Source organism: Callospermophilus lateralis, chromosome 3 (assembly GCF_048772815.1).
Source record: "Callospermophilus lateralis isolate mCalLat2 chromosome 3, mCalLat2.hap1, whole genome shotgun sequence".
In the NCBI taxonomy this organism is placed as follows: Eukaryota; Metazoa; Chordata; class Mammalia; order Rodentia; family Sciuridae; genus Callospermophilus; species Callospermophilus lateralis.
This window is the reverse complement of record NC_135307.1, coordinates 80512537-80537475: the sequence shown is the minus strand read 5'-3', so window position 1 is coordinate 80537475 and position 24939 is coordinate 80512537. Positions and strand designations below refer to the sequence as shown.

Sequence of the window (24939 nt, the reverse complement as noted above, 5' to 3'; positions counted from 1 at the left end):
TTACCTATTTATATAAGCAGCCAACTGTTTTGGAGATTTCTTAACCTGAAAAAAAGAAAGTAAACAGTTGTGGCACATTAAATTCTTTAATAGGGTTATATGTCAACTTTATGACTGATGTCAACAAAATTAAATATTCAATAGATATGTTTTTGAAGTTAAAAGCTTCTTCTGTCCTAACAATCATTAGGCACAAGCTGGATACAGTGGTGTACATCTGTAATCCCAGTGACTTGGGAGGCTGAGGCAGAAGGATCATAAGTTCAAAGCCAGCCTTGGCAACTTAGCAAGGCCATAAGCAATTTATCGAGACCCTGTCTGAAAATATAAAAAGGGTAGGGGATGTGGCTCAGTAGTAAAGTGCTTCTGGGTTCAATCCTTAGCACCAAAAAAAAAAAAAAAAAAAAAAAAATTTAGGTACAACATTGTAGTTAGGTATCCGTGACAAAGCAACACATCCATCTCCCTATTTTTCACACCACTAGTCACATATTATGCTTATAAGGGGCTTAATATGTGAGTATGATTTAAAAGAAATTATATCAATTCTAACAAACTTTGTAATGGTGAACAAAAGGAATCTCTGAGCTTCCTCTTTTTCTTAGAAAATATATTTTAGTTGTCGATGGACCTTTATTTTATTTATTTGTTTATATACAGTGCTAAGAATCAAACCCAGTGCCTCACCTATGCTAGGCTAGGCAAGACTCTACCACTGAGCTGTAACCACAGCCCTTTTATTTGTTCTTTATAGTTATACACAAGAGTAGAATGTATAACGTATTTTGACATATTATACATACATGGAGCATAACTTCCCATTCTTATGGTTGTACATGATGTGGAGTTATACTGGTCATATATGAATATAGGAGAGTTATGTCCAATTCTGAGCTTCCTCTTATACCAAAATATTAGAATTATAGCATATCAAAACAGTATACTTAACAAAAAGGTTTTAGAGCTTTAGGAATGTAATGGCTATACTTCAATAATTCTACTTAATTCTAGGATATCAAGCAAAATTATTACCCTCCCATTAGTTAAACAATTTAACCAGAACAATCTATAGACCTGACTATTTAAACTGACCTGCCCATTTCTTGGAAACCATGGACTTACCTCCTTCATGTTCTTATTAGTGAAATTAGAGATCTTTTTTCTAGGAAGATCAATGGAATGATCCTCAATATTATTAGAAAAGTTCCGTTTTTTAACATTGTGGGTTTCAGATGCCATAATCTCTTAAATACCTAAGGAAAATAATAGAAAATACAAAAAAGTAAAGAATATGATCATTTCTTGTTAATACATAAACATCAACAGCTTCACACTGTGTAAAAGAGGCATACAAGTTAAACTATCTTACACATTTTAAAACTTTAAACACAAAGGAAACACAAGACAGGGTATTCCAGGAAATTTTTTCTGTTCTCATTTTTTTCAGTCACAACCAGTTGCAATAATATTATATACTTTTGCTAAAGCAATAGTCAATCTCCCCATTTCCCATATCACTAGCTATTTTGAAGAAATCAGAATTTAGGTACGTACATTTAAATGGTATTTATAATATTCAAAGGTATAGAAACCTAAAATTTTGGAGCCACATGACTGTAAATAAAAAGAGAAAACCCTTTGCAACCAGAGGAACCAAAATCAGATTACATACATAAAGTTGACCCCCCAAACAAGTAGACAATCTGACTTGCCCAATGCCTAATCTTTAATTTTTTTTCTTATATTCTTGTAGCCTGTTCTCCAAAACTGTCCTTTTCTTTTGGGGGGGAAAAAAAAATAAATCAAGCCTCTATTATTTCCTGAATATCCCAAAGTGGTGGAAATAGATGTTATCACTACATTTATAAGAAGAGAAAATCAGTGATTTCCCTACTTGTACATTGGTTTCACACAGGAAATTTATTTTAGGTCATATCCTGAACATAAATTCCTCCCTAATTCTTTCTTTATATATTAAAAAGCATTCACTATTTGCCAGGTCCTGGAGTTAATAGGATTATACTCAGAAATCCTATTCTAAAGAATCATTTAGGAAGTTTTTTTGAAAACACACCTTATTGAGCCCTAATTTTAAAGACTCTACTCAGCAGATCTCTGGAGCAGAGCCTAAAGCAACTATAATTTTTAAAAAGCTCCATGGGTATTTCTGATACACATTCCATATTTTCAAAAAATATGCACACACATCAAATTTTGCAAATAATTTTAGTTATTGTAAGATATCCTGCAGCTAAAATAATGAACAGCCTTCCCACCTGTATCTCTAGGTTAAGAAACCTTAAGGGTGAGTTTTTTAAAAAAATAAATAAATAATTCAAATAATACCATAAGCATTCTGACAAAAAGGACCTAGACAATCAGCAAAGCTGAAATGAGAGGACAAACAACATAAAGAGAAAATAGCATGCATAGAACTGAGAGGTATAAAGGAACATGGTTTATTTGGCAATCACTTAAATAGATATATGTGGTTGGGGCTTAGGCTGGAGGCCCATTGGAGCAGAGTGAGATATGAGGCTAGAGAAATAGGCGGCAGATAGACAAAGAGTTTCTTACACAATGCTAGCCTTTTTTTTTTTTTTTTTTTTTTAATAAAAAAGGGTACTTTTGGGGCTGGGGTGGTGGCTCAGTGGTAGCGCGCTCGCCAAGCATACACGAGGCACTGGGTTCGATCCTCAGCACCAAATAAATGTAAAATAAAGATATTGTGTCCACCTAAAACTAAAAAATAAATATTAAGAAAAGGTACTTTTAAGTTAAGTGTAATGGATTAAACACATATGATTACTTTTATCCTTTCTTAAAAGGCCATTAAAATAACAGTAGAGTGTTTTTTGTTTGTTTGTTTGTTTTCTGTTTTAAAGAGAGAGAGAGAGAGAGACAGAGAAAATTTTAATATTTATTTTTTAGTTTTCGGTGGACACAACATCTTTGTTTGTATGTGGTGCTGAGGATCGAACCCGGGCCACACGCATGCCAGGCGAGCACGCTACCGCTTGAGCCACATCCCCAGCCCCATAGTAGAGGTTTTTTAAAGGCATAAAACCTATGAGGACAAAGAAAACATGAGATGAAAGCAACATTTACAAACTGCAAAGCCAAAGTGGTCCTTGACTTGGCAGATCTGAGAAACCCAAATTCTAAATCTGTAGGAAAGGTGAAAAGCAGAATTCCTTAAAGCAGAATTGACAATAGAAGCAGACAGATTGAATATCTATTTAAGACACATTTGAGAAATCCAAATCCTGAATCAGCAATGAGGAAAGGTGAAAAGCAGAACCCCTCAAAGGGTTAGGAATTGGCAATATCTACTCAAGAAGTGGGGAAAAAGGTAACCCTAAAAAAAAGTAGATGGATTGAATATTTAATGCATAGTTAGTTTCCTTCTCCATTCTAGAAAAAGACTAGCGTTTTATTCTACAGGAAATGTAAGACAGAGTCCTTGGGATGGGAAACACCAAGCATAAATATGGTTAAGAGGAACAATATTCTGAATCAGAGGAATCAAGTAAAAGTTTACATGCTAAATGATCAATCATTTCACCTTCTTTCTATCACTGAAAAAAAAAGAGGGCAGAAGATGCTTTGGGAACTCTGACCAGCCCTACAGGAATGAACACACATACACACATACACACACACACACACACACACACACACACACAAACTTAAAAAATTATCATTATGGTGATCAGAGCTCCCAAAGAACTGCTCTACATCTTGATTATGGTGATTATTACCTGTGAAAATTAATAGAACCATACACTAAAGGAAGTAATCTTTTCTTTTCTCTCTCTCTCTCTCTCTCTCTCCCCTTTTCTTTCTTTCTTTCTTCTTTTTTTTTTTTTTTGGTGGCTCTGGAGATTGAAACCAAGGATGCTCTACCTCTGAGCCTTAGACCCTACAGCTCAGTGTAATTTTATTTTGAGACAGGGCCTCATGAAGTTGCCTCTGCTGGTTTCATACAAGTGATCCTCCTGCCTTAGACTCCTGAGTTGCTGGAATTTCAGGTTTGTGCCATTCCCTGTAGGGGTGAATTCAAGGATGAATTTTTATTTTGCATAAATTATACTTCAATAAACCTGACTTTAGAAACACCTTCAAGAGACAATACGAAAATATATCCATGAGATGGAATGAGAAAAAACAAACCAACAAAATGATTGTTGGGAAATTAAAAACAATAATATAGTAGAAAAAACTCAACAGAAGATGGAAGAGAAAGCCAAGGATCTCTCCTAGAACATAGGGCAAAAAGATTAAAAACAAACAAAATCAGAAGTTGGGTTTTAGGGATCCAATAAAGGAATATGATAAAGAATAGAGATAAAACAATGAGAAATTTTAAAAGAAAACTGTACAAGTTTGAGTGACATGAATTTCCCAGTAAAAAAGGCACACTTTGAGTCATATAATGGAAGAAAAGGCACATCACTGTCAAATTTCAGAGCACCAGAAAAAGGTACAGAAGGTGAAAATCTATAACAAAATGAAAAATATGCCCTCAAATTCAAACCTGTTCATACATAAGTGATAAAGATAAGGAGCAATGACTAAAATTCTCAGGCAACTTAAAATTTTACATATAGCCAAATTATCAATCAAATCTGAGGGATGAAAGAACATATCTGCAGATATTCAAAGCTGGAGAAAAAAAATTCTTCCCACTAAGCAATAAAGGGTGGGGGGCAACAACAAGAAATGGAGGTATAACAGGAGAGATGGAATCGACTTCCCAGGACAGTCATAAAGGAAGATCTCAAGGAACAGGTTAGGATTAGGAGAGTAGTCACCACAAAACAACCACCTGATGTTCATTAGAGATGGAGACAACTGGGAAAAGTCAAAAGAAAGCAGTACATATTTTTCAAGTGCTAAAAGAAAAAAAAAATGCAATCCAGAATTCTGTAGGCAGAGAAAATATTCTTCAGGAATGAAGGAGAAACCAAAGCACTCTAAGATGAAAGAAAATTAAGATGACTTCTCACCAGCAGACTGACCTTAAAAGAATGGTTAAAAGAAGTTCTATTTAGTTGAATAAAAACAAAAAGGAAATGATAAAATAATAAATATTAGAACATCAAGGAGGTAGAAAGAAAATGGTAACTGAAAAAATACAGGTAAATGCAATAGACTTCTGTTCTCAAGTTTTCTAAATTACTTTTGATGGCTGAAACAAAATTTATATGATGTGGTTCACAACATAAGCAGATAAAGTATTTAAGACAATATGGTGGAAGGAAAAAGGGACACTTTGCTCAAACTAGTAAAAGGACAAACACCAGTAAATTGTGTTAAGATATGCATATATAAGGTACTATTTTATGAATTAATTGTATGATGTCTATAAGAAATTCACTTCAAATATGATTTAAACAGAAAGTAAAAGGGAAGAAAAAATGTATAGTGTAAATGTGAACTTCCAAAAGCAGAAGTGGCTATATTAATATCACATAAATATGTTAGAGAAAAGAAAATTACCAGAGACATAGAAAAAACTTATCGAATGACAAAAGGGCTTATCCATCAAGCAAGCATAGCAATGTTACATGTGAAACAAAAACAGGGCTGAAAGGAGAAAGGGGCAAATTCACAATACTTGAGGACTTCAATGTCCCCTCTCACCAACTAATAGAACAACTGAAGAGAAATTCTCATCACATAAACCAACAGGATCACATCAACATTTATAGAATATTCCACCCAATTCATACACATTATTTTCAAATGTGATAGGACAAATACCAAGATAGACTATATCCTGAGCTATAAAACAAACCATAATAAATTTATTTCTGTGGAACATAGCTAAAATAGTTCTGAGGGAAATTATAGGACTAAAATGGATATAAGAGGAAATATCTGAAATCAATAATCTAGGCTCTTACCTAAAGAACCTTGAAAAAAGAAGGGCAAAAGAACCATAGGCAAGCAGAAGGAAGGACACAGTAGGGAACAGAAATCAATAAAAGTGAAGAAAAATAATAAATGAAACATAGTTGGTTCATTAAAAAAACAAACAAACAAACAAAAGAAAAAACGAAAACAAAAAACTAGCAAACCTCCAGGAAGACTGACAAAGAAAAGTAAGAGATATAAATTCCCAGTGTCAGGAATGGATAAAAGATGTTACTACAGGCTCTACAAATATTGAAAGGCAGTAAGAAAACACTAACTAGTCTATAAACATAAGAGGGTTAATTTCTATTTAAAAAACAACAACTAACTGGATATGGTGGTGTACAACTGTAATCCCAATGACTTGGAAGTATGAGGCAGAAGGATCATCAAGTACAAGGCAAGCCTCAGTAACTTGATGAGACCCTTAGCAACTCAGCAAGACCCTGTCACAAATCAAAAAATACAAAAGACTGGGGATGTTGCTTAGTAGTAAAACACCCCTGGGTTCAATTCCCAGTATCAAGAAAATAAGGTTTAGAAATAAAAAACTACTACCACTCATATAATCTGAATAGCCCTGTAACCATTAAGGAAACAAACAAAACACACAGATACAGGCAAAAATATGTATGTGTGTATTTTTTTTTTTTTTTTTTGGCGGGGACGGAGTGTGCTAGGGATCAAGCCCAGGGGCTAGGCATCACTCTAACATTGAGCTGTATTCTTAGCCCCTAAACTCATAAATTTAAAAACTATCAACAGAATTCTCCAAGCCCAGATGATTTGGGGGGAGAATTATTCCAAATGCTTAAAGAAAAAATAGTTTTATGTAATTTTTCAAGAAAATAGAAGAGCAGGGAAGATGTCCCAGCTTATTTTATTAATTTAATATTATTATTCTGATACAAAAACAATACAAAAAGGGAAAACTTAAAATATTAGCAAATGGAAGTCAACAATATAAAAAAAAAAAAAAAAGGAATTACATTGCATAACAAAGTAGGATTAATTCCAAGGATGCAACACTGGTTCTATATTCAAAAACCAGTCTGTTATTTATTATATTAACAAACTAAAGAAGAAAAATTAAATGATCATATCAACTTATACAGAAAAGGCATTTGACAAAATTCAGTACCCATTCATCATATATATTTTCAGAAAAATAGGAATAGAGAAGACCTTCCTAAACTTGATTAAAAAAAAATAGGTGTAAACCTAATAAAACTATATAACACTTGTAATGCTGAAAAATACAAAATTCTGAAGAAATAAATCAGAGATCTAGTAGAGAAAAAATATGTTCATGAACTAAAAGACTCAAAATGGTAATCAATTTTCCCCAAACTGAAATATGGGTTTAATGCAACTTCCATAAAAATTCCAGCAGGATTTCTTGTAGATATCAACAATATTATTCTAAAATTTAATGGAAACATAGGGGACTAGAATATCCAAAACAATTTCAAAAGAGAAAAAAGAGGAAGTAATCAGTCTACCCTATTTCAAGACTTACTATGCAGCTTCAGTACTCAAAAGACTGTGATATTGGTGTGAAATAGATACACAGCTCAATGGAACAGATAACCCAGAAACACTCAAATAGATATACTCAACTGATTTTTGAAAGCAGCACAAAAGAAAACTAATGGAAAAAAGGAGTCTTTTCAACAAGTGGAAAAAGGAAAACATGTCTACAAAAAAACTTGCACATGAATTTTCATAGTATCATTATTTTTAATAACAAAGGAAACAACCAAATACCCATCAAACAATGAACAGATAAACAAAATATGATGTCCACACAATGGAATATTACTGAAGTACAGAAGCAGAATAACATAGATGAATGTTTAAAACATTATGCTAAGTGAAATAATTCAGTTACTGAAAGGCCATATCGCATGATTCAATTATATAAAAGGTTTAAAATAGACAAATCTATAAACAGAAAATAAACAATTGCTTTTCTATGCATTTAAATGTTTAAACTCTATGATAAGTGAATTATATCTTCGTGTTTTTTTTTGGTACAAGGGATTGAACTCAGGGGCACTTAACCACTGAGTCACAACCCCAGCCCTTTTTTATATTTTATTTAGAGACAGGGCCTCACTAAGTTGCTGAGGCTGGCCTTGAACTCACAATCGTTCTGCCTCTACCTCCTGAGCTGCTGGGATTAAAGGCATGTGCCACCACACTTGGCAAGCGAAAACATCTTAATAAAGCTGTCACAAAATATTTTTTTAAATGGTGAAACTATCTTTCAGAAAAAAAAAAGAAGAAAGTATTTGGGATCTTGGACTTTTAAAAAAAGGCAAATTGGTCTTTAAAAAAATTCAAAAGCATGATCCAAGAAAACATGATAAACTCAATTTCATAAAAAATTAAAAACTAAATGAGAAATTATATCCCATCTGATTCAAATGTATGATATGTCAAGATCATTGTACTGTCATGTGTAACTAATTAAAACAAATAAAAAAAAGAAAAGTAAAAAAAAAATTAAAAACTTGCGGGCTGGGGTTGTAGCTCAGTGGTAGAGTGCTTGCCTCTCAAGCATGAGGTACTGTGTTCAATCCTCAGCACCACATTAAAAAAATAAATAAATAAAAATAAAGATATTGTGTCCATCTACAACTAAAAAAATGTTTTTAAATTAAAAACTTGCTTGGCAAATGAGAACTTGGTAGGAACATGAAAAGACAAGCTACAGAGTGGCAGAAAATATTTGAAAACCACATATTCCATAAAGAACTAGTATCTTGAATATATAAAGAATTCTCAAAATCAACATTAAAACCTCCAAACATCCAATTAGTAAATGGGCAAAGAGCATGCTAATTCTAAATGTACAATTTTTTCCACCATAAAGAGGGAAGAAAAAAAAAAGACACTTCACTAAATAGGATATAAACATGGCAGTTAAGCATATTCAATATTATTAACCATTAGATAAATGCAAAAAAAAAAAAAAACATGACATATTGCTACACAGCTATCAGAATAGCTAGAATAAAATAAAAATAGTGACAATACAAAATACCGACAAGGATATAAAGAAAACGGATTGCTAGTGGAACTGCAAAATGGCACAGCTAAACATTTTAGCTATTTCTTTAAAAAATTAAAGACGTAGCCAGGTAAGGTGGTGCTTGCCTATAATTCCAGCTACTCTAGAGGATGAAACAGCAGGACTGCAGGTTCAAGGCCAACTTGGGCAATTTAGGAGACCCTGACTCAAGATAAAAAACAAAAAGGGAAGGGGTGTAATTCAGTGGTAGAATGCCCATAGATTCAATCCCCTGTACTGACAACAAAACAAAACAAAACAAAACAAAACCCTGCCTAAAAATGTTAACTACCATATGATCCAGCAATTACACTCCTGAAAATCTATCCCAGAGAAATAAAAATTTATTTCACATAAAAATTCATCATGGCTGGGAATGGTGGCACATATGTATAATCCCAGCTACTCTGGAGGCTGAGGCAGAAGGATTGCAAGTTCAAAGCCAGCCTCAGGACTTTAGCAAAGTCCCTATCCAACTGATCAAGACGCAGTTTCTAATAAAAAATAAGAAGGGCTGGGGATATGGCTCAGTGGTTGAGCCCCTGGATCCAATTACTGGTTTTAAAAAAAAATCATCATGAATGTTTCTAGCAGTTTTATTCATAATAGTTTAAAACTTCAAGCAACCTAGATTTCCTCTGATAAGTAAATGGCTAAACAAATTCTGATAGATCAATACCAATAACCCATCTGATAGATCAATAGATCAATAACTATAACCCAGCAATAAAGTAGAATGAACTACTGAAATATATAATAACTTGGATGAATCTCCAAAGGATTATGCTGAATGGAAAAACTTAGCCCCAAATGGATTCATACTATATAAATCCATTTATAGAGGATTTGTGAAACAAACAAACAAAATTTACAGAAATGCATTAGTGGTTGCTAAGTATTAAGGGGAAATTTATAATTACCTCAAAATAAAATGGTTAATTAAAAAAGTGAGCTGGGCATGTGGTACACACCTATCATTCCAACAACAGGAAGCTGAGGCAGGAGGATTACAGTTTGAAGCCTGCCTAGGCAACTTAGTGAGAACCATCTCAAAAGTTGTTTTTTTTTTTTTTTTTTTTTTAATTGTGTGTTGTTGTGGGGGGGTGCACTAGGGATGTGCCTCAGGGGTAGAGCACTTGCCTATTATGCACAAAGCACTAGTTCAAGCCCCAGTACATCAAAAAATACAAAATAAAAAAGTAATACAAATTGTAATCAGTATAAGCTGTTAAAATCCGTTAGTTGAATGTGTATTACAAAAAACTTAGAATCAATAAACTGACTTAAAAATATTCTGAATTCCCTAATACCAAAACCAAAGACACTGTAAGAAAACTATCAATTTCTCACAAACACTGATAAAATACTCAACAAAATATTAGCAAATCAAATTCAACAATGTATAAAGGACTAAATACATCATAACCACACAGAATTTATCCTAGGCACAGAAGATTTGATCAGCATTAGAAAATCAACTAATGTAATCCACCAACATCAACAGGTTAGAGAAGAAAAATTACATAATCACATCCAGAGATGTAGAAAAAGCATCTGACAAAATCCAAAAACCATTCAGGACAAAAACTTTTGGTAAAACAGGGGAACTCCCTCAACTTGATAAAGAACACCTAAAAAATCCTATAGGTATTAAGGGTATACATCCTTAATGGTAAAAATTATGGAACTTTTCCACCAGGATTAGAAACAAGGCAACAATGCCCCTCTCACCACAGCTTTTCAATAGTGTACTAGAAGGCCTAGCTAATGCAATAAAGCAAGAAAAAGAAATAAAAAGGCAGACAGATTGCCTTTTTCTTTAAACTGATTTCAGTAGCACCGTAAAGAAATATGACTATCTTTGTTCACAGATAATATAATTATCAATAGAGAAAACCTGAAAGAATCAACCAAAAAAAAAAAAAAATCCTGAAACTAATAAGGGATTTACAGCAAGTTATCAAGATACAAGGTTAATATATGAAAGTGATGATTTCCCTATTTACCAGTGATGAACAAAGGGAATTTAAAATTAAGAATCATCACCACTTATATTAGCACTCTCCCCTAAAACACCTGAATTCAAACTAGATCTCCTGAGGAATGACAATAATAGTCAAAACTCTGTTCTCTCAATGAAGTAAAAATGAGCAAGGTATTTAGGTACATTGAACCAAAATAATGAAGATAAATATGTTTAACATTATAAGTCTTTGAAACTAGAAAAATTAGAGAAAAATAAATGAAAGGAACCAACTGACTCAACTTCCCTCTTCTTTTTCTATAACGTGTGTGAAAGTTATGGTTAAGTGAAAGAAGCCAGACACTTTTAAAAGAGCCCATCTTATACTACATGATTCCATTTATATGAAACGTCCATAAAATTAAAAATTTATAGACCAAAATTAGATTAGTAGTTATTTTAGGCTGGAGAGGGAGTGGGTGTAACTGCATGTGGGCACAAGCTAAAACTATAGTGGGGATGATGACTGTAAAATCTGTTAGTCTATACAATGAATCAAATATTTAAAACATTAATTTTATGGAATATATGTAATACTTCAATGAAGTTTTTTATTTTAAGTGGAAGAAAATTATCAAAATTTTAATAATAAAACCTCATTGCAAATTCATGTTTCATGAAATCTGATAGCATTTTTAAGGGCAGTAATATAGGATTATCCTTTTTCTCTCAAGAATATTTATGGTGCTACTGAAATTAGTTTAAGGCTCTCTATGTGCTGCTGACATTCTATCTGGTAATAGAACAAAAAGAATCTGAAATGGTTGGCTGGAGCTGTAGCTCAGTGATAGAGTGCTTGCCTAGCATGTCTGAGGGGCTGGGTAAATGAGATATTCTGGGACAATATTTAGGGTTTGGGGTTATTGATTCATACCTCCTACATTCAGGTTGGAGCAGTGATTATAGAAAATATAAAGGATGGTCTTTTAATGAAAAAAGAACAAAAGAAATAAGGTCCTAAGAGAATAAAAACAGACAAGGAGGCTGGGAAGGGACCAATATGCTGACTTAAAACTATTCTGAATATTAAATATTTTCCTAAAGATTATAGTATTTTTCTTGAAAAATAAAACAGCAGTACACAGAAGAAATTGAAAGGATGAATTTTCTTTATATAGTAGCTTTTGCCCACCAGAAAGATAGAAAGGAATTTATTCATATAATCTATCCTGATGGCAGCCAAATCAAGTGGTTAAACAGCTTTAAATGTTCAGAAATTCACAAAGAAAAAAACTCATCACATAGGAATGAAATATGTCTGGACTTTAGTCTATATCTTAAGTTGCAACTCAAGATCAAGCTAATTTAACTTTCCTACATTAACATACCACAGTATACCATTTATATTGTACTTAACTTTGTAATTTCACTAGGCAATTTCTTCTTGAAAAGTTAAACATGGTTGTCTCTAAAGACTCATTCTCAAGTCACCACCATAGTCACTCCTATTATTACAAAGGTGTTTTCTATTTACTTCCTTGAGGATAAAGACAGTTTATAAACACTATCATAATAATAAAATAGATAAGAAATAAACGGGCTTCAGAATTTAAAGCTCCAACCAGCTTTTTTGTTCAACCCCAGTATGCCAAGTAACACATCCAAAGATATTAGACAGTCAGTGATAGAGCATAAAGCATCTGTTTTTGTTAATTGAAACAAATTATTTTCAAATAGAGTTCAGTCAGCATTTTCAATGTGAATAATCAAACATTAATGCTTTATTCAAGCCAAATGAGTACTAACTTTTGAGAAGACAACAAATGGAGAGATAAACATAAGCTATAAGCTTTCTCCCACCCTTCCCTCACTTTATTTGGGTAAGCCAAATCTCCTATGAGGAGATTTATAGGGTTTAAGAACAATAAGAGGCAGCTGCCAACCAAAAAAATGACAGGGAAAGATAAACACAGACTTTTTCCCTCAAGAATTTCAATGAAGGGAAGAGGAGAGAGTAGGTAAAAATGAGATATTCTGGGACAATATTTAGGGTTTGGGGTTAATGATTCCTACCTCTTACATTCAGCTATCAGAATCATGCTAACTGCTATGGTATCTGAAATATTTAACAATGAAATTTGGATTAGGTTAAAAAACAAGGTAATAAAAACAGACTTAAGAAACCAAGGATGGGGGCTGGGGATGTGGCTCAAGTGGTAGTGTGCTGGCCTGGCATGCGCAAGGCACTGAGTTCGTTCCTCAGCACCACATAAAAATAAAGATATTGTGTCCACCTAAAACAAAAAAATAAATATTAAAAAAAAAAAAAAGAAACCAAGGCTGATCCACATGGGATCAGTGCCTACAATGGAACATTAAAAACACTATTTTCAAAGAATGCTTTTAAAAGTGGAGGAAGGGTCAAACATAATGTTATTTTAAAACACAGGATATGGGGCTAGAAGTGCTTGGTAGGCCCTAGATTTGGTCCCCAGCACGCAAATATAAACAAACATAAATAAAAATAAAACAGAATACTGAACGCAAAGTAGGATCCCAGTTTTTCAAACAAGATATAGATAACACATATCCATTCAAAAAGCTCTAAAGCAAAGGAAACAAAAGCAAAAATAGATAAATGTGATTATATCAAACTAAAAAGGTTCTGCAAAGGAAATAGTCATCAGAGGGAAGAGACAACCTGCAGAATGGCCAGGCTTGGTGGCATATACCTGTAATCCCAGCTACTTGTAGGCTGAGACAAGAAAATCACAAGGTTAATGGCAGCCTGGGCAACTTAGCAAGAGCCTGTTTCAAAATGGAAGAGAAAATAAAGTAGGGCTAGGGATATAGCTTAGTGACAGAATGCCCCTGGGTTCAATCTCCAGTATCCTCAAAAATATAAAAATAAAAAGGGCTAGGGATGTAGTTCATTGGTAGAGTGCTTGCCTAGTGTGTACCAGGCCCTGGGTTCTATCCCCAGTACCATAAAGAAAAAATTAAAAATCAAAAATAGTACTACCACATGAATCAGCAATCCCACCACAAGGTATATATCCAAAGCAAATGAATGACAAAAAGATATCTGTACTTCCATATTCATCATTGTGGTACTATTCACAATAACCAAGAGATAACTATTCACACACTAATGTGTCCATTAGTTGGTGACTAGATAAAGAAAACATGTACATATATACAATGGAATATTACCTAACCATAAAAAGGATGTAATTGTATAATTTGTCAGGACAGGGATAGAAATGAGGATCATTACAGAAAGACAAATAATGCAAGATCTCATTCATATATGAAATCTAAGAGTTGATCTCATAGGAGTTGATAGTAGAATGGTGGTAATCAGAGACTGGAAAGAGTAGGCAGCAGGAAGGAACAGGGGAAAAGTTGACCAACAGGTACTAAGTTACAGTTAAATAAGAGTAAGAAGTTCTGGTGTGCTATTTCATAGCGGGGTGACTACAGATAAAAATAAGACACTGTACTTCTCAAAAGGCTAAAAGAAAGGATTTTTAATGTTTTCACTGTAAAGAAGTTATGAATATTTGAGTGGACAGGTATGTTTAACCTGATTTCAACATTGTACAATGTATACATGTATCAAAACATATGACACCTCATTAACATCTAGTTTTTTTAATATTTTATGTCAGTTAAAATACATATAATTAATTTAAAACAGGAAGAAAGCTTTATCCAAACATTAACCATGGACTGAGGGTGTAGCTTAGAAGTAGAGTGCATGCCTAGCATGCATGAGACCCTGGGTTCAATCTCCTATGTCCCCTTCCCCAAACACAAATTAACTGAAGTTCTTTATTGTGGGTGGGACTACAGGTGATTTTTCATTCATTACAAGTTTCCCTATTTTCTACAATAAACATGAATTATTTTATTATTTTTATAATCTGAAGAAATAAGTATTTTAATGAGATTACTGTTTTAAAAAAGCAACTTAACTCTAAAAGTAATCAAAATAAGATGGAAATACCAACATTCAGAGGTAAAGTTTCATTAAAACAATCTATTTTAACTTTTTCAAAATTAGGACAGCTTCATCTAATTTTCTCAATTTTGCCTTCTTACCTCAATTTAGACTTTGCTCCCACTTTTTAAAAAATCTTCAGTTTCTCCCTTTGAACTGATTTCTCCCCATCTGCTTTCAAACATGCTCAAGTTTCCCCTATCAACTCCTATACCCTTTATCTGTTTTCCTTTCCTGCCAAATTTCTACAATGAGTGCTTTTTACTTCCAATTTGTATTTAATCCTTTACAATCTTGGTTTTCATTTTACTCTCTCATTTGAAAAGTTGCATCTTCAACATCACTGAAAGCTATAGCCTTTATAGCAGCGATGATGCTCATCAAGGTCAGCCACACCAACTCTAAAGACTGTTCATTATTCATCATCAGTTAGCTCTTTCATCACTCTATGACTCTTCCCTAATTTTGTTCAAATAATACAGCTCTGCTGACTCTTCTTATTGCTTTACCATTCTCTGGGTTTCTTTTCCTTCAGCAACTCCTCTTTCTATCCTAAAACAGAGGAAGTATGATTTCATGGCTTAAGCTATTTCTCTAAACCCAGTCTTTCCCCTAACTTCTTTGGCCTTGGCTTTCTGGTCTGCCTGCCACTGCTAGGTTCCAGTCAGTGTGTCTAAAACCTATTTAGTCTCTTCAATGTCCACCTGGGCTACCACATTTGAAATTAATGACATCAAAATTCTCTTAGACTAGAATCGGGGAATTATTTTTGTTCCTCTCCATCCTTCTAATAGTCACAAAGTCTTCTTAAATCTTCTTTCAGAATAGTTCATGGATCCTTTCATTCTGACTTTCCCTCTTCCACTGAGAACTACAGCCCCATCAATTCAAGCCCAAATTGTTGTTTTATTTGCTTTCCTGCAAAAAGTCATCTCCTGGTCCCTACATTATCCTATACAACATCTGCCTTTATTAATTATGGAAAAACATTACTGAAGATTTTCCCAAGGTATGTTTAAAGCATCTATATACATTTTAATGGATGCTTTACTCTGTTCAAGTAATTGTGGATATGCTGCATGTTAAACTATTTCTTGGAAATTAAATATATTAAAAAGTCCCTATGATTAAATATTTTAAAAAGGGATTCATAATTGGGTACCAACTACTGAAGGTTAAAATTATTAATTTTTAATTAGAGGGGAAAACATAAAGTACTCTTATTTTTTTAAGAGTGGGAGGTTTTATTTTGGGGGAAGAGAGGATTTCACTGCATATTAAAGGCTGGGGATACAGTTCAGTGGTAAAGTGCCAGCCTTAATGTTCGCAAGGCCCTGGATTCATTCTTCAGTATCACATAACAAAAAAAAAAAAAAAAAAAGAAAGAAAGAAAAAAGTTTACCATAACCCAGGCACAGTATGCAACACTGTACCCAGCTCCATTACCTATATTCTCCATTACCTATAATCAATACACTATACTTTCTCCCAACAAATATAAGAGATTAAGGGCCAAATTAATTAATTAATAGATATTGCAAAGACCTTAAGATATACACTGTAGAATATACGGAGCTTCTAGCTCATGATTTTTGGCAGGTCATTTATTCTAATCTGAATGTTTCCTCAAATGCAAAATGAGAATATTGTTGTAAAGATTAAAATGAGATTACATGTTATTACTACTACAATGTTTATATAAAATGTAAATATGCATATTACAGTATCTTGGAAAGTAATTTGGGCAAACTGGAAAGTAAGCGAACTATAACCACATCTTGCTATGTACTCGGTTTAGACTGGAAATATAATTGATCACCCAAACAGGAGTCTTTTGGGAGTGAAAGGAGGTACTATTAAAAATTATGCTGGAGCGGGGCATGGTGGCACTGGCATGTAATCCCAGTGGTTTAGGAGGAGCCAAGGCAAGAGGATTGCAAAATTCAAAGCCGGCCTTAGCAATTTAGTGAGAACTTAAGCGACTTAAAAAATTATATATATATATAGGAATTGAACATAGTACCTTTTTTAAAATTTATTTTTATGTGGTGCTGAGGATTGAACCCAGCACCTTGCATGTGCTAGGTGAGAGTGCTCTACCGCTGAGGCACAACCTCAGCCCCCGCCCCAAGCAACCTAATGGGACCCTGTCTCAAAAATTAAAAAGGGGCTGGGGATGTGACTTAGTAATTTAAGTGTCCCTGGATTCAATCCTGGTACCAAAAAAATAAAAAATAAAAAATTATGCTGGGATAATAGGCATAAGCCAAGTTCGTCTTAAGCAAAATTAGAATGCATGGACATCCCATCACAGTTCAAATGCTTAATTTCCTAGATCAATTTTTCTACAGTTTCTTTCTATAAAAATTCCCAACTACTCAGCAATAAAAAAGAACTACAGATCCACATGCAGCAATGGAACTCAACTGCATCATACTACATGAAAGAAGCCCGACTTGGAGGGATACATGCTATACAATTTTATTTGTATGATATTCTGGAAATAACAAAAATACAGCCTGGGGGGAGGGAAAAGTTGACTACAAAGGGATAAGAGGAAGTTCTCTGATAGAGGGCCACATTTTATATCTAGATTGGTAGTGATTTCACAACTGTGTGCATGTCAAAACTCAAAGAAATGATACCTCAGTAACCTGACTTAAAGAAATTGGGGTCCAGAGCATAGGGACTTGTTTGACAGAGCTGAGAAATTATGACTCCCTTGGGCCACTCCCATTCCTTTCCCTGGAGAAAACTGGTCCACACTTCAGTCCTGAAGGTTTCAGAACATTCCTTAAAACATCTGGGATATATACTTGTTTTTAATGGCAATCACCAAGACCAGTCCTACTGGTATTGTGCACTCCACTCAGCTGTGTGGGCTGGGTCAGCCCTGCATACTAAGCTGGAGATGCCCTAGGTGCCCTGTGCATGCAATAGCTTGAAGTGAGTATTCTCACTTGGAGGCCTGTGGGAGTTAAAAGTTTCATCTGCAAAGGCCTTGGGGGCTCCTGCTGCGTCTCAACTCTCTGGAAAGCTCTGTGCTATTTAGCAGGTATCACAGCTTACTAATTGGTTAAAAAAATTAAGATTCATTCAACCTTAAAGGCTGTATAGCTTGAAGATTAGGTCATGTTCAAATTCCCAGCTTTCCCACGTATCATAGATAATATAACATTGGAAATAGCTGAGTCTCACTTTCTTCATTGATGAAAGCAAAAATGTTTATATGTCTACCCAGCCTTACTTCAAAAAGAACGAAAAAAAATCTGCAGATAATAAAATAGGATTTTTAAAAAATTTTAAAAAAATTTTTTTAAATATTGAGGTAGTTGTGTTAAAATCATATGTAATATTTTATGATCTTGTCCATTTCTTAAAGTTTTTTATACTACAAAAATAAATAAATAAATAAAATGTATTTTTTAGATGTTGATGGACCTTTATTTTATTCATTTATTTATATGTGGTGCTGAGAATCAAACCCAGTGCCTCGCATATGCTCTACCACTGAGCCACAACCCCAGCCCCTAAGACTTTTGGTTTTTAAATAGAGGAGGAAACCAGGATAAAGAGAAATGGGAGTAAATAAATTAACCAAATTGTTGAAACTTGAGGAGAGAATATTTTGAGTGTCAAAGTGATTTCAAAGCAATAGGCAAAGTTTGGCAGAATGCTAATATTGGTATATCACATAGAGATCAACGAAAAAGATGGCAAAAACTTACAAAACTGACACTTTAAATCTTTTACAAAAGGAAACAGGAGAAGTGTAAACCATTGTAAGCATACCTGAACTTCATAACTTTGGATCTCATTTTCTAAGCTTTGCAATTAAACTTCCTGTCTTTCCTAATGTTTCATTTTTATTGAAACAAAATGTTTTTACTCCCTGAAATACTCCTTTCCTGTCTTTCCTATTCATGAAAGTTTTTCTTATCATTATTGAATTCAAATCTCTCTCTGAAACACTTCTCTTTTCTTTATTTTTTTATTTTTTTTAAAGAGGATGTATTTTTTTTTTTTTAAGAGAGAGTGAGAGAGAGGGATAGAGAGAGAGAGAATTTTTTTTTAATATTTATTCTTCAGTATTTGGCGGACACAACATCTTTGTTGGTATGTGGTGCTGAGGATCGAACCCGGGCCGCACGCATGCCAGGCAAGCGCGCTACCGCTAGAGCCACATCCCCAGCCCTTCTTTTCAATAGTACTAGAAATTGAATCCAGGAATTCTCAACCATTGAGCTACCTCCCCAGCTCTTTTCTCTTTATATTTTTTGAGACAGGATCTCACTGAATTACCAAGACTGGCCTTGAATCTGTGATCTTCTTGCCTTTCCCTCCTGAGTCCCTGGGATTATAGGTGTACACCACTTTGCCTGGCTCTGAAACATTTCTTTTTTTTTTTTTTTCTTTTTTCTTTTAGAGAGAGAGAGAGAGAGAGAGAGAGAGAGATTGATTTTTTTTAATATTCATTTTTTAGTTTTCAGCGGACACAACATCTTTGTTTGTATGTGGTGCTGAGGATCGAACCAGGCCGCAAGCATGCCAGGAGAGTGCGATACCACTTGAGTCACATCCCCAGCCCTCTGAAACATTTCTTGAGTATTGTTTTAATTTTTTTTTTCTTCTCTCTCTCTCAAAACTACAGATTTTTTTAAATAACTGTATTTTATTTATTTATTTTTATGGTGCTAAGGATCGAAACCAGTGCCTCCCACATGCAAGGCAAGTGATCTCCCTCTAAGCTACAACCTCAGCCCTCATTGTTTTTACTTCACCATCTCTTTCTCTTTTAAAAATTTTTAAAGTTATACACGGGTACAATATCTTTATTTTGTTTATTTATTTATTTTTAATATTTATTTTTTAGTTGTAGTTGGACACAACACCTTTATTTCACTTGTTTATTTTTGTATGTGGTGCTGAGGATCGAACCCAGGGTCTCCCACATGCGAGGTGAACGCTCTGTCACTGAGCCACAACCCCAGCCCCACCATCTCTTTGTATTTAGTTAATATGGCACAGTTCAGTTGTTTCACAAACAACAAATAACTGAGGACCTCAATTGAAGACATGACTGGCTACTAATGGATTTAGGTGTGTCTCTTCTTGCAAAACTAGACTGTAAAACTTCTCAACAGGCAGGAATTGCATTTCTCTAGCTTAACATAAACAACCTAAAAATCAATTCAACAACTATTAATGTAAACACATACATACACCCTTCAGTGAGCAAATGAATATCATCACAAAGTACTAGTATTTTAAGATTCACTTTTAAGCTATTAAAAGAAAAAAAACATATGTATTCAACTCAATGTATTAATTCAGCAAGTACTATTTTTCAGGAGATGAATAATAACTACATGTCTTATTTCTCAAGAAGCTTACAGTCTCGAGAGGAAAAAATGACAAGAAAAGATATATAATGAATGCTATAAATGGGGAATAGATAGTACAGACTAGTACACAGAAGCAGAGCATCTAATTTGAGTAGAATATACATCTACCAGACCTAAGTCTTTTTTTTTTAAACTTTTTTTTAGTTGTTTACTTTATTTATTTATTTTTATGTGATGCTGAGGATTGAACCTAGTGCTTCACGTGTGCAAGGCAAGTGCTCTACCACTGAGCTACAACCCCAGCTCCAGATGTGAGTCTTGATGACAAACAGGAAATTATAAAAATAAAATGAAGGAAAGCTCTCTAATTAAACAACCACAGTAAAATTCTTGTATACTCAAAAATCAAAATCTAGAGCTCTTTCTATTTTGATATTTTGAGGTGAGCAAGAAAGAGTAAGCACAGCATTTGATCTGGAAAAGAAAATTCAGGGCTGGGGTTGTGGCTCAGTGGTAGAGCGCTTGCCTCGCACATGTGAGACTCAGGGTTCAACTCTCAGCACCACATAAAAATAAATAAGTGAAATAAAGATACTGTGTCAAACTACAACTAATTATATATATATGAAAGAAAAGTCAAATTATTCCCCATCTAATTTGAAAAGTATATTAGAAACAGTTGTCCAATCTGGGCCTGAATGGAAAGCAAAAGCAAAGGTGATAGGAAACTTTCAATGGACAGAGAAGGTTGATGAAAACCAAACCACTGATCAATCTTAGCATCATAACCAGACACTATATACCCCCTGATATAATACAACAGGAAATACACACTAGTAATAAATATTTTTGCCAAAAAAACCTAACCTGAACATAATTACCTGGTACAAGTTATCATCTTAAGTAAAATACTGAAGAGAAAGGAATCTGTTAAACACCACCATGGGGATGCAAATAGAAAAATCTAAAAATGGAAATTCTTTGAACATATGACTCAGTTTCCTCAATAGAAATTTTGCAAGAAAAAAAGAAGAACCTATATATTACAAGAGACTTAAGAACTACATCAATTAAATACAATGTAGGAATTATGATGAAAAGCTGTTCTTGAAGATTATTTATATTCCATTTGTGGAATTAGAATGACTGAAACAAGATGACCAAGAGTTGCTGGGCACAGTGGTGCATGCCTGTAATGCCAAAGACTAAGGAGGCTGAGGCAGGAGGATCTCAAGTTTGAGGTCAGCCTCAGCAATTTAACAAAATCCTGCCTCAACACAAAAAATACCAAGGACTGGGGATGTACTTCAGTGATCAGGTGTCCGGGTTTAATCTCTAACACTGGCCCCCCTACCCTGGAGAAAAATCAAGAGGGCTAGTTTTTAACTGTTGTGCCATGAATCCTCCATTGATAAAAGACCGATAGTTTACAAATATATAAGATTTATTTGTGGCAAACTGTTAATGATGATGATATTGCTAGGATAAGGAAATGTCAAGTACACACTCAAGTAAGATCTGGTGATGGACAAAGCTGTACTTTGTGATTAGGTGGAGCATTCAAGGCAGTAATTGCTTAATAGTTCTAAAAGGCTACCAAGTGAACAATGGATGCTTTACTACTACTAGGCAGCATTTTTTATACTGTAAGAGTGACTGAACTGTACTCCAGTTGGTTTGTAGTCTGAGTACTTTCAAGGTACTAGGAGCATTTGTGTGCTATTCTAGCAAGTTTGTCTTTCCCTGACAACTCATTCCTTCACATCTTCACTCATTTCATAAATATTTATGTATGTCATGGGCTAATTATAATCCTAGGCACTGGGAAAACATCAGTAGACAAAACAAAAATCCCTGCCTGCCTGATGCTTATAGGCTAAAGAATTTAAATTCCATTCTAAGATTCCTACCTGAGTCTATCATATGGAAATAACTTGTACAAATGCCTCTAAAAGAAATCATCTATAATTAATGCACAATAAGACATGAACAAATTAACAATTGCCCTATTCTCCAAAGGTTTCCCCTTGAAAAGTAACCATTTCATAGATTCTCACAGCAGGACCTTGAAGATAATTTCAATTTACAGATGAGATTAAGTGACTTGCCTAAGAACACGCAGTTACTAATAGAAGAGCCAGGCTTAGAGCTGTGACTTCAAGTACCAGTGCCTTTCCCACCATAACACCAAACCACAAGTCTTAAATTAAAGTTGGTGAAAAAGGAAGATGCTGGAATAAACATTTCATGACTTATACATAGGTGGTAGGTTCTGGGTGACTTGTTCATGGCAAAAAGAATTTCAGGCAGTGTGTAAAACTCAAGAAAAGAGAGGTGGTTACACAGGAAAGCAGCCAAATAGGGTAAAGAGTGTTCTGAAGAGTCCCCTATCTCTACTCTCATCATGCCTCAAGAATAAGAATGGTAAGTTTAATACAAACTTCTCCAAAGTAAATGGATACAAAGCAGTTAGTGAGAAAATACTTAGAGGTAAGCAAGAAAGAGTAAGCACAGCATTTGATCTGGAAAAGAAAAGTCAAATTATACTCCATGTAATTTGAAAAGTATATACTTCTAGTAAACACTTTTCGCATTATGCTTAAGGTATTTTTTAAAAATTAATTTTCCTAAATATATTTTCCAGAAAGCACCAAATTAACAAATATTATTAATATCTTCAACTATTTTCTGCAGCAATTACAGAATACCAAAGACTGGGTAATTTGTACAGAATTTTTGTTGTTGTTGTTCTGGAGGCTGGGAAAGCCAGGATCAAAGGGCCCCATGGAGTGAGGGCTTTCTTGATACATCATAATATGGTGGAAGGCAACACAAAGTTAAGAGAGAGTGTATGAGGAAAAAAGTAAGCAAGAGAGCAAAAGGGGGTCAGAATTCATCAGAATTTAATCACTAACCTATTCTCATAATAATGGCATTTATCCATTCATGAGAGTGAAGTCTACATGTGCCGCAGTCTGGCTGGGCACAAAATAACCCAGCCGCCACGAGGCACTTGTAGGTTCAAACAGGAACTACTTTATTGCCCGAACTCTCACCAGCACTTCACCGCGCACTCCCCAGGAACTCTCCCAGCCCTCCACAAGGCTCCGCCAGAACTCAACGGAAACTCAGTGAGAACTCAAAAGTAGCGGGCGCCTGAGGCAGCAGGAGCCATCCTATTGCCGGACAGCAGGGGTCTACATACAACTGAATACACAGCCTGTTTCAATCCAGCATCATCCAGTCACAGCAATTATACACAGCTTAACTTAATTATCATCTTAATGGCTCACTGGCGTTACCACTCCTTCTGGCAAAATGCCAGGCGTCATCCCGACTGGTCTGTGGCTCTCAACACACAGGATCTAAATACCTGCTCACATTAGGCTCACCTCTTAATAATCTTACAATGGCAACTAAGTGAGTTGAGGGGATCATTCAAACAATAGCAAACAAGTATAATGACTGATTAAAAAAAAATCAATGTAATATTGATTGGCATTTGTAAAAAAATTTTTAGTTGTAGATGGACATGTTTTAAAAAAATTTTTTTTAGTTGTTGATGGACACAATACCATTATTTCATTTATTCAGTTTTTCAAGTGGTGCTGAGAATCGAACCCAGTGCCTCACTCATGCTAAGGCAAGCACTCTACCACTGAGCCACAACCCAGCCCTACCTTTCCTTTATTTATTTTTACCTGGTGCTGAGGATAGAGCCCAGTGCCTCACATATGCTACACAAATGCTCTACCACTGAGCTACAACCCCAACCCCTGGTCAAGCATTTTTAAAAGATAATGCCCACTCCCTTGAAAAAGAAGTAAGTTACACTCACTTCTTGTTCGTAAAACTGTAGTGATTTGTATACTTTTTTAAAAAAATCAAATTAGTCCTTTAAGCTTTCAAAGTGAAGATTCATGACCAACAAACTAAAACCTTATTTAGGATTTTAACAGGAAGAAAGTATTTGTAAAACTTCCAAAAAAGGGGGAAAGGGAAAGGAAGAATCTTGTTAAGAAAGAAATATAGGCTTTGTATTAAAAAAGAAGAAGGAGGAGGAGGAGGAGGAGGAGGGAAGGAAGAAAGGAAGGAAGGAAGGAGAAAGGAGAAAGGACAAAGGAGAAAGGAGAAAGAAGACAACCACGATGAAGACTAATTTAGGAGGTTCAGGAAAAATGTAAGTTGACAGATACCAAGGGTCTTCATTAAAATCTCATTATAGGTTTCTGTGAACTGCAGTTTACATTTCTTTCTTTCTTTTTTTTTTAAGAGAGAGAGAGAATTTTTTAATTTTTTTTTTTTTAGTTTTCGGCGGACACAACATCTTTGTATGTGGTGCTGAGGATCGAACCCAGGTGGCATGCATGCCAGGTGAGCGTGCTACCGCTTGAGCCACATCCCCAGCCCTGCAGTTTACATTTCTAAAATAAAAATTTCCACAAGTATTCTAATTTATTTTAGTGGTTCTATTCTCCTTTTAGCTTTAAATGTCATTATGGCATCTCTGGATATAAAACCTTGGAGATGCCATAATGACATTTAACTCCATTGTTTTTTTTATAGTTAATCAATTATTGTGTTTTAATACTTCTTCCTGGGGCTGGGGTTGTGGCTCAGCAGTAGAGCACTC

The 24939-nt window shown here is 34.5% G+C and overlaps 1 protein-coding gene across 2 annotated transcripts in view; it reads right to left on the bottom strand.

The window, feature by feature from the left end:
* The window catches only part of Katnbl1 (katanin regulatory subunit B1 like 1), a 37039-nt gene that overhangs the window by 9284 nt on the left and 2816 nt on the right, over window positions 1-24939 (bottom strand). For both annotated transcript variants that reach the window (XM_076848457.2, XM_076848456.2), the window contains exons 2-3: window positions 1123-1253; window positions 5-45 (exon numbers count right to left, since the gene is read on the bottom strand). In XM_076848457.2, the coding sequence (XP_076704572.1) occupies window positions 5-45; window positions 1123-1239 (158 nt within the window). In that variant the 5' untranslated portion in view covers window positions 1240-1253. The remainder of the gene's footprint in view (window positions 1-4; window positions 46-1122; window positions 1254-24939) is intronic.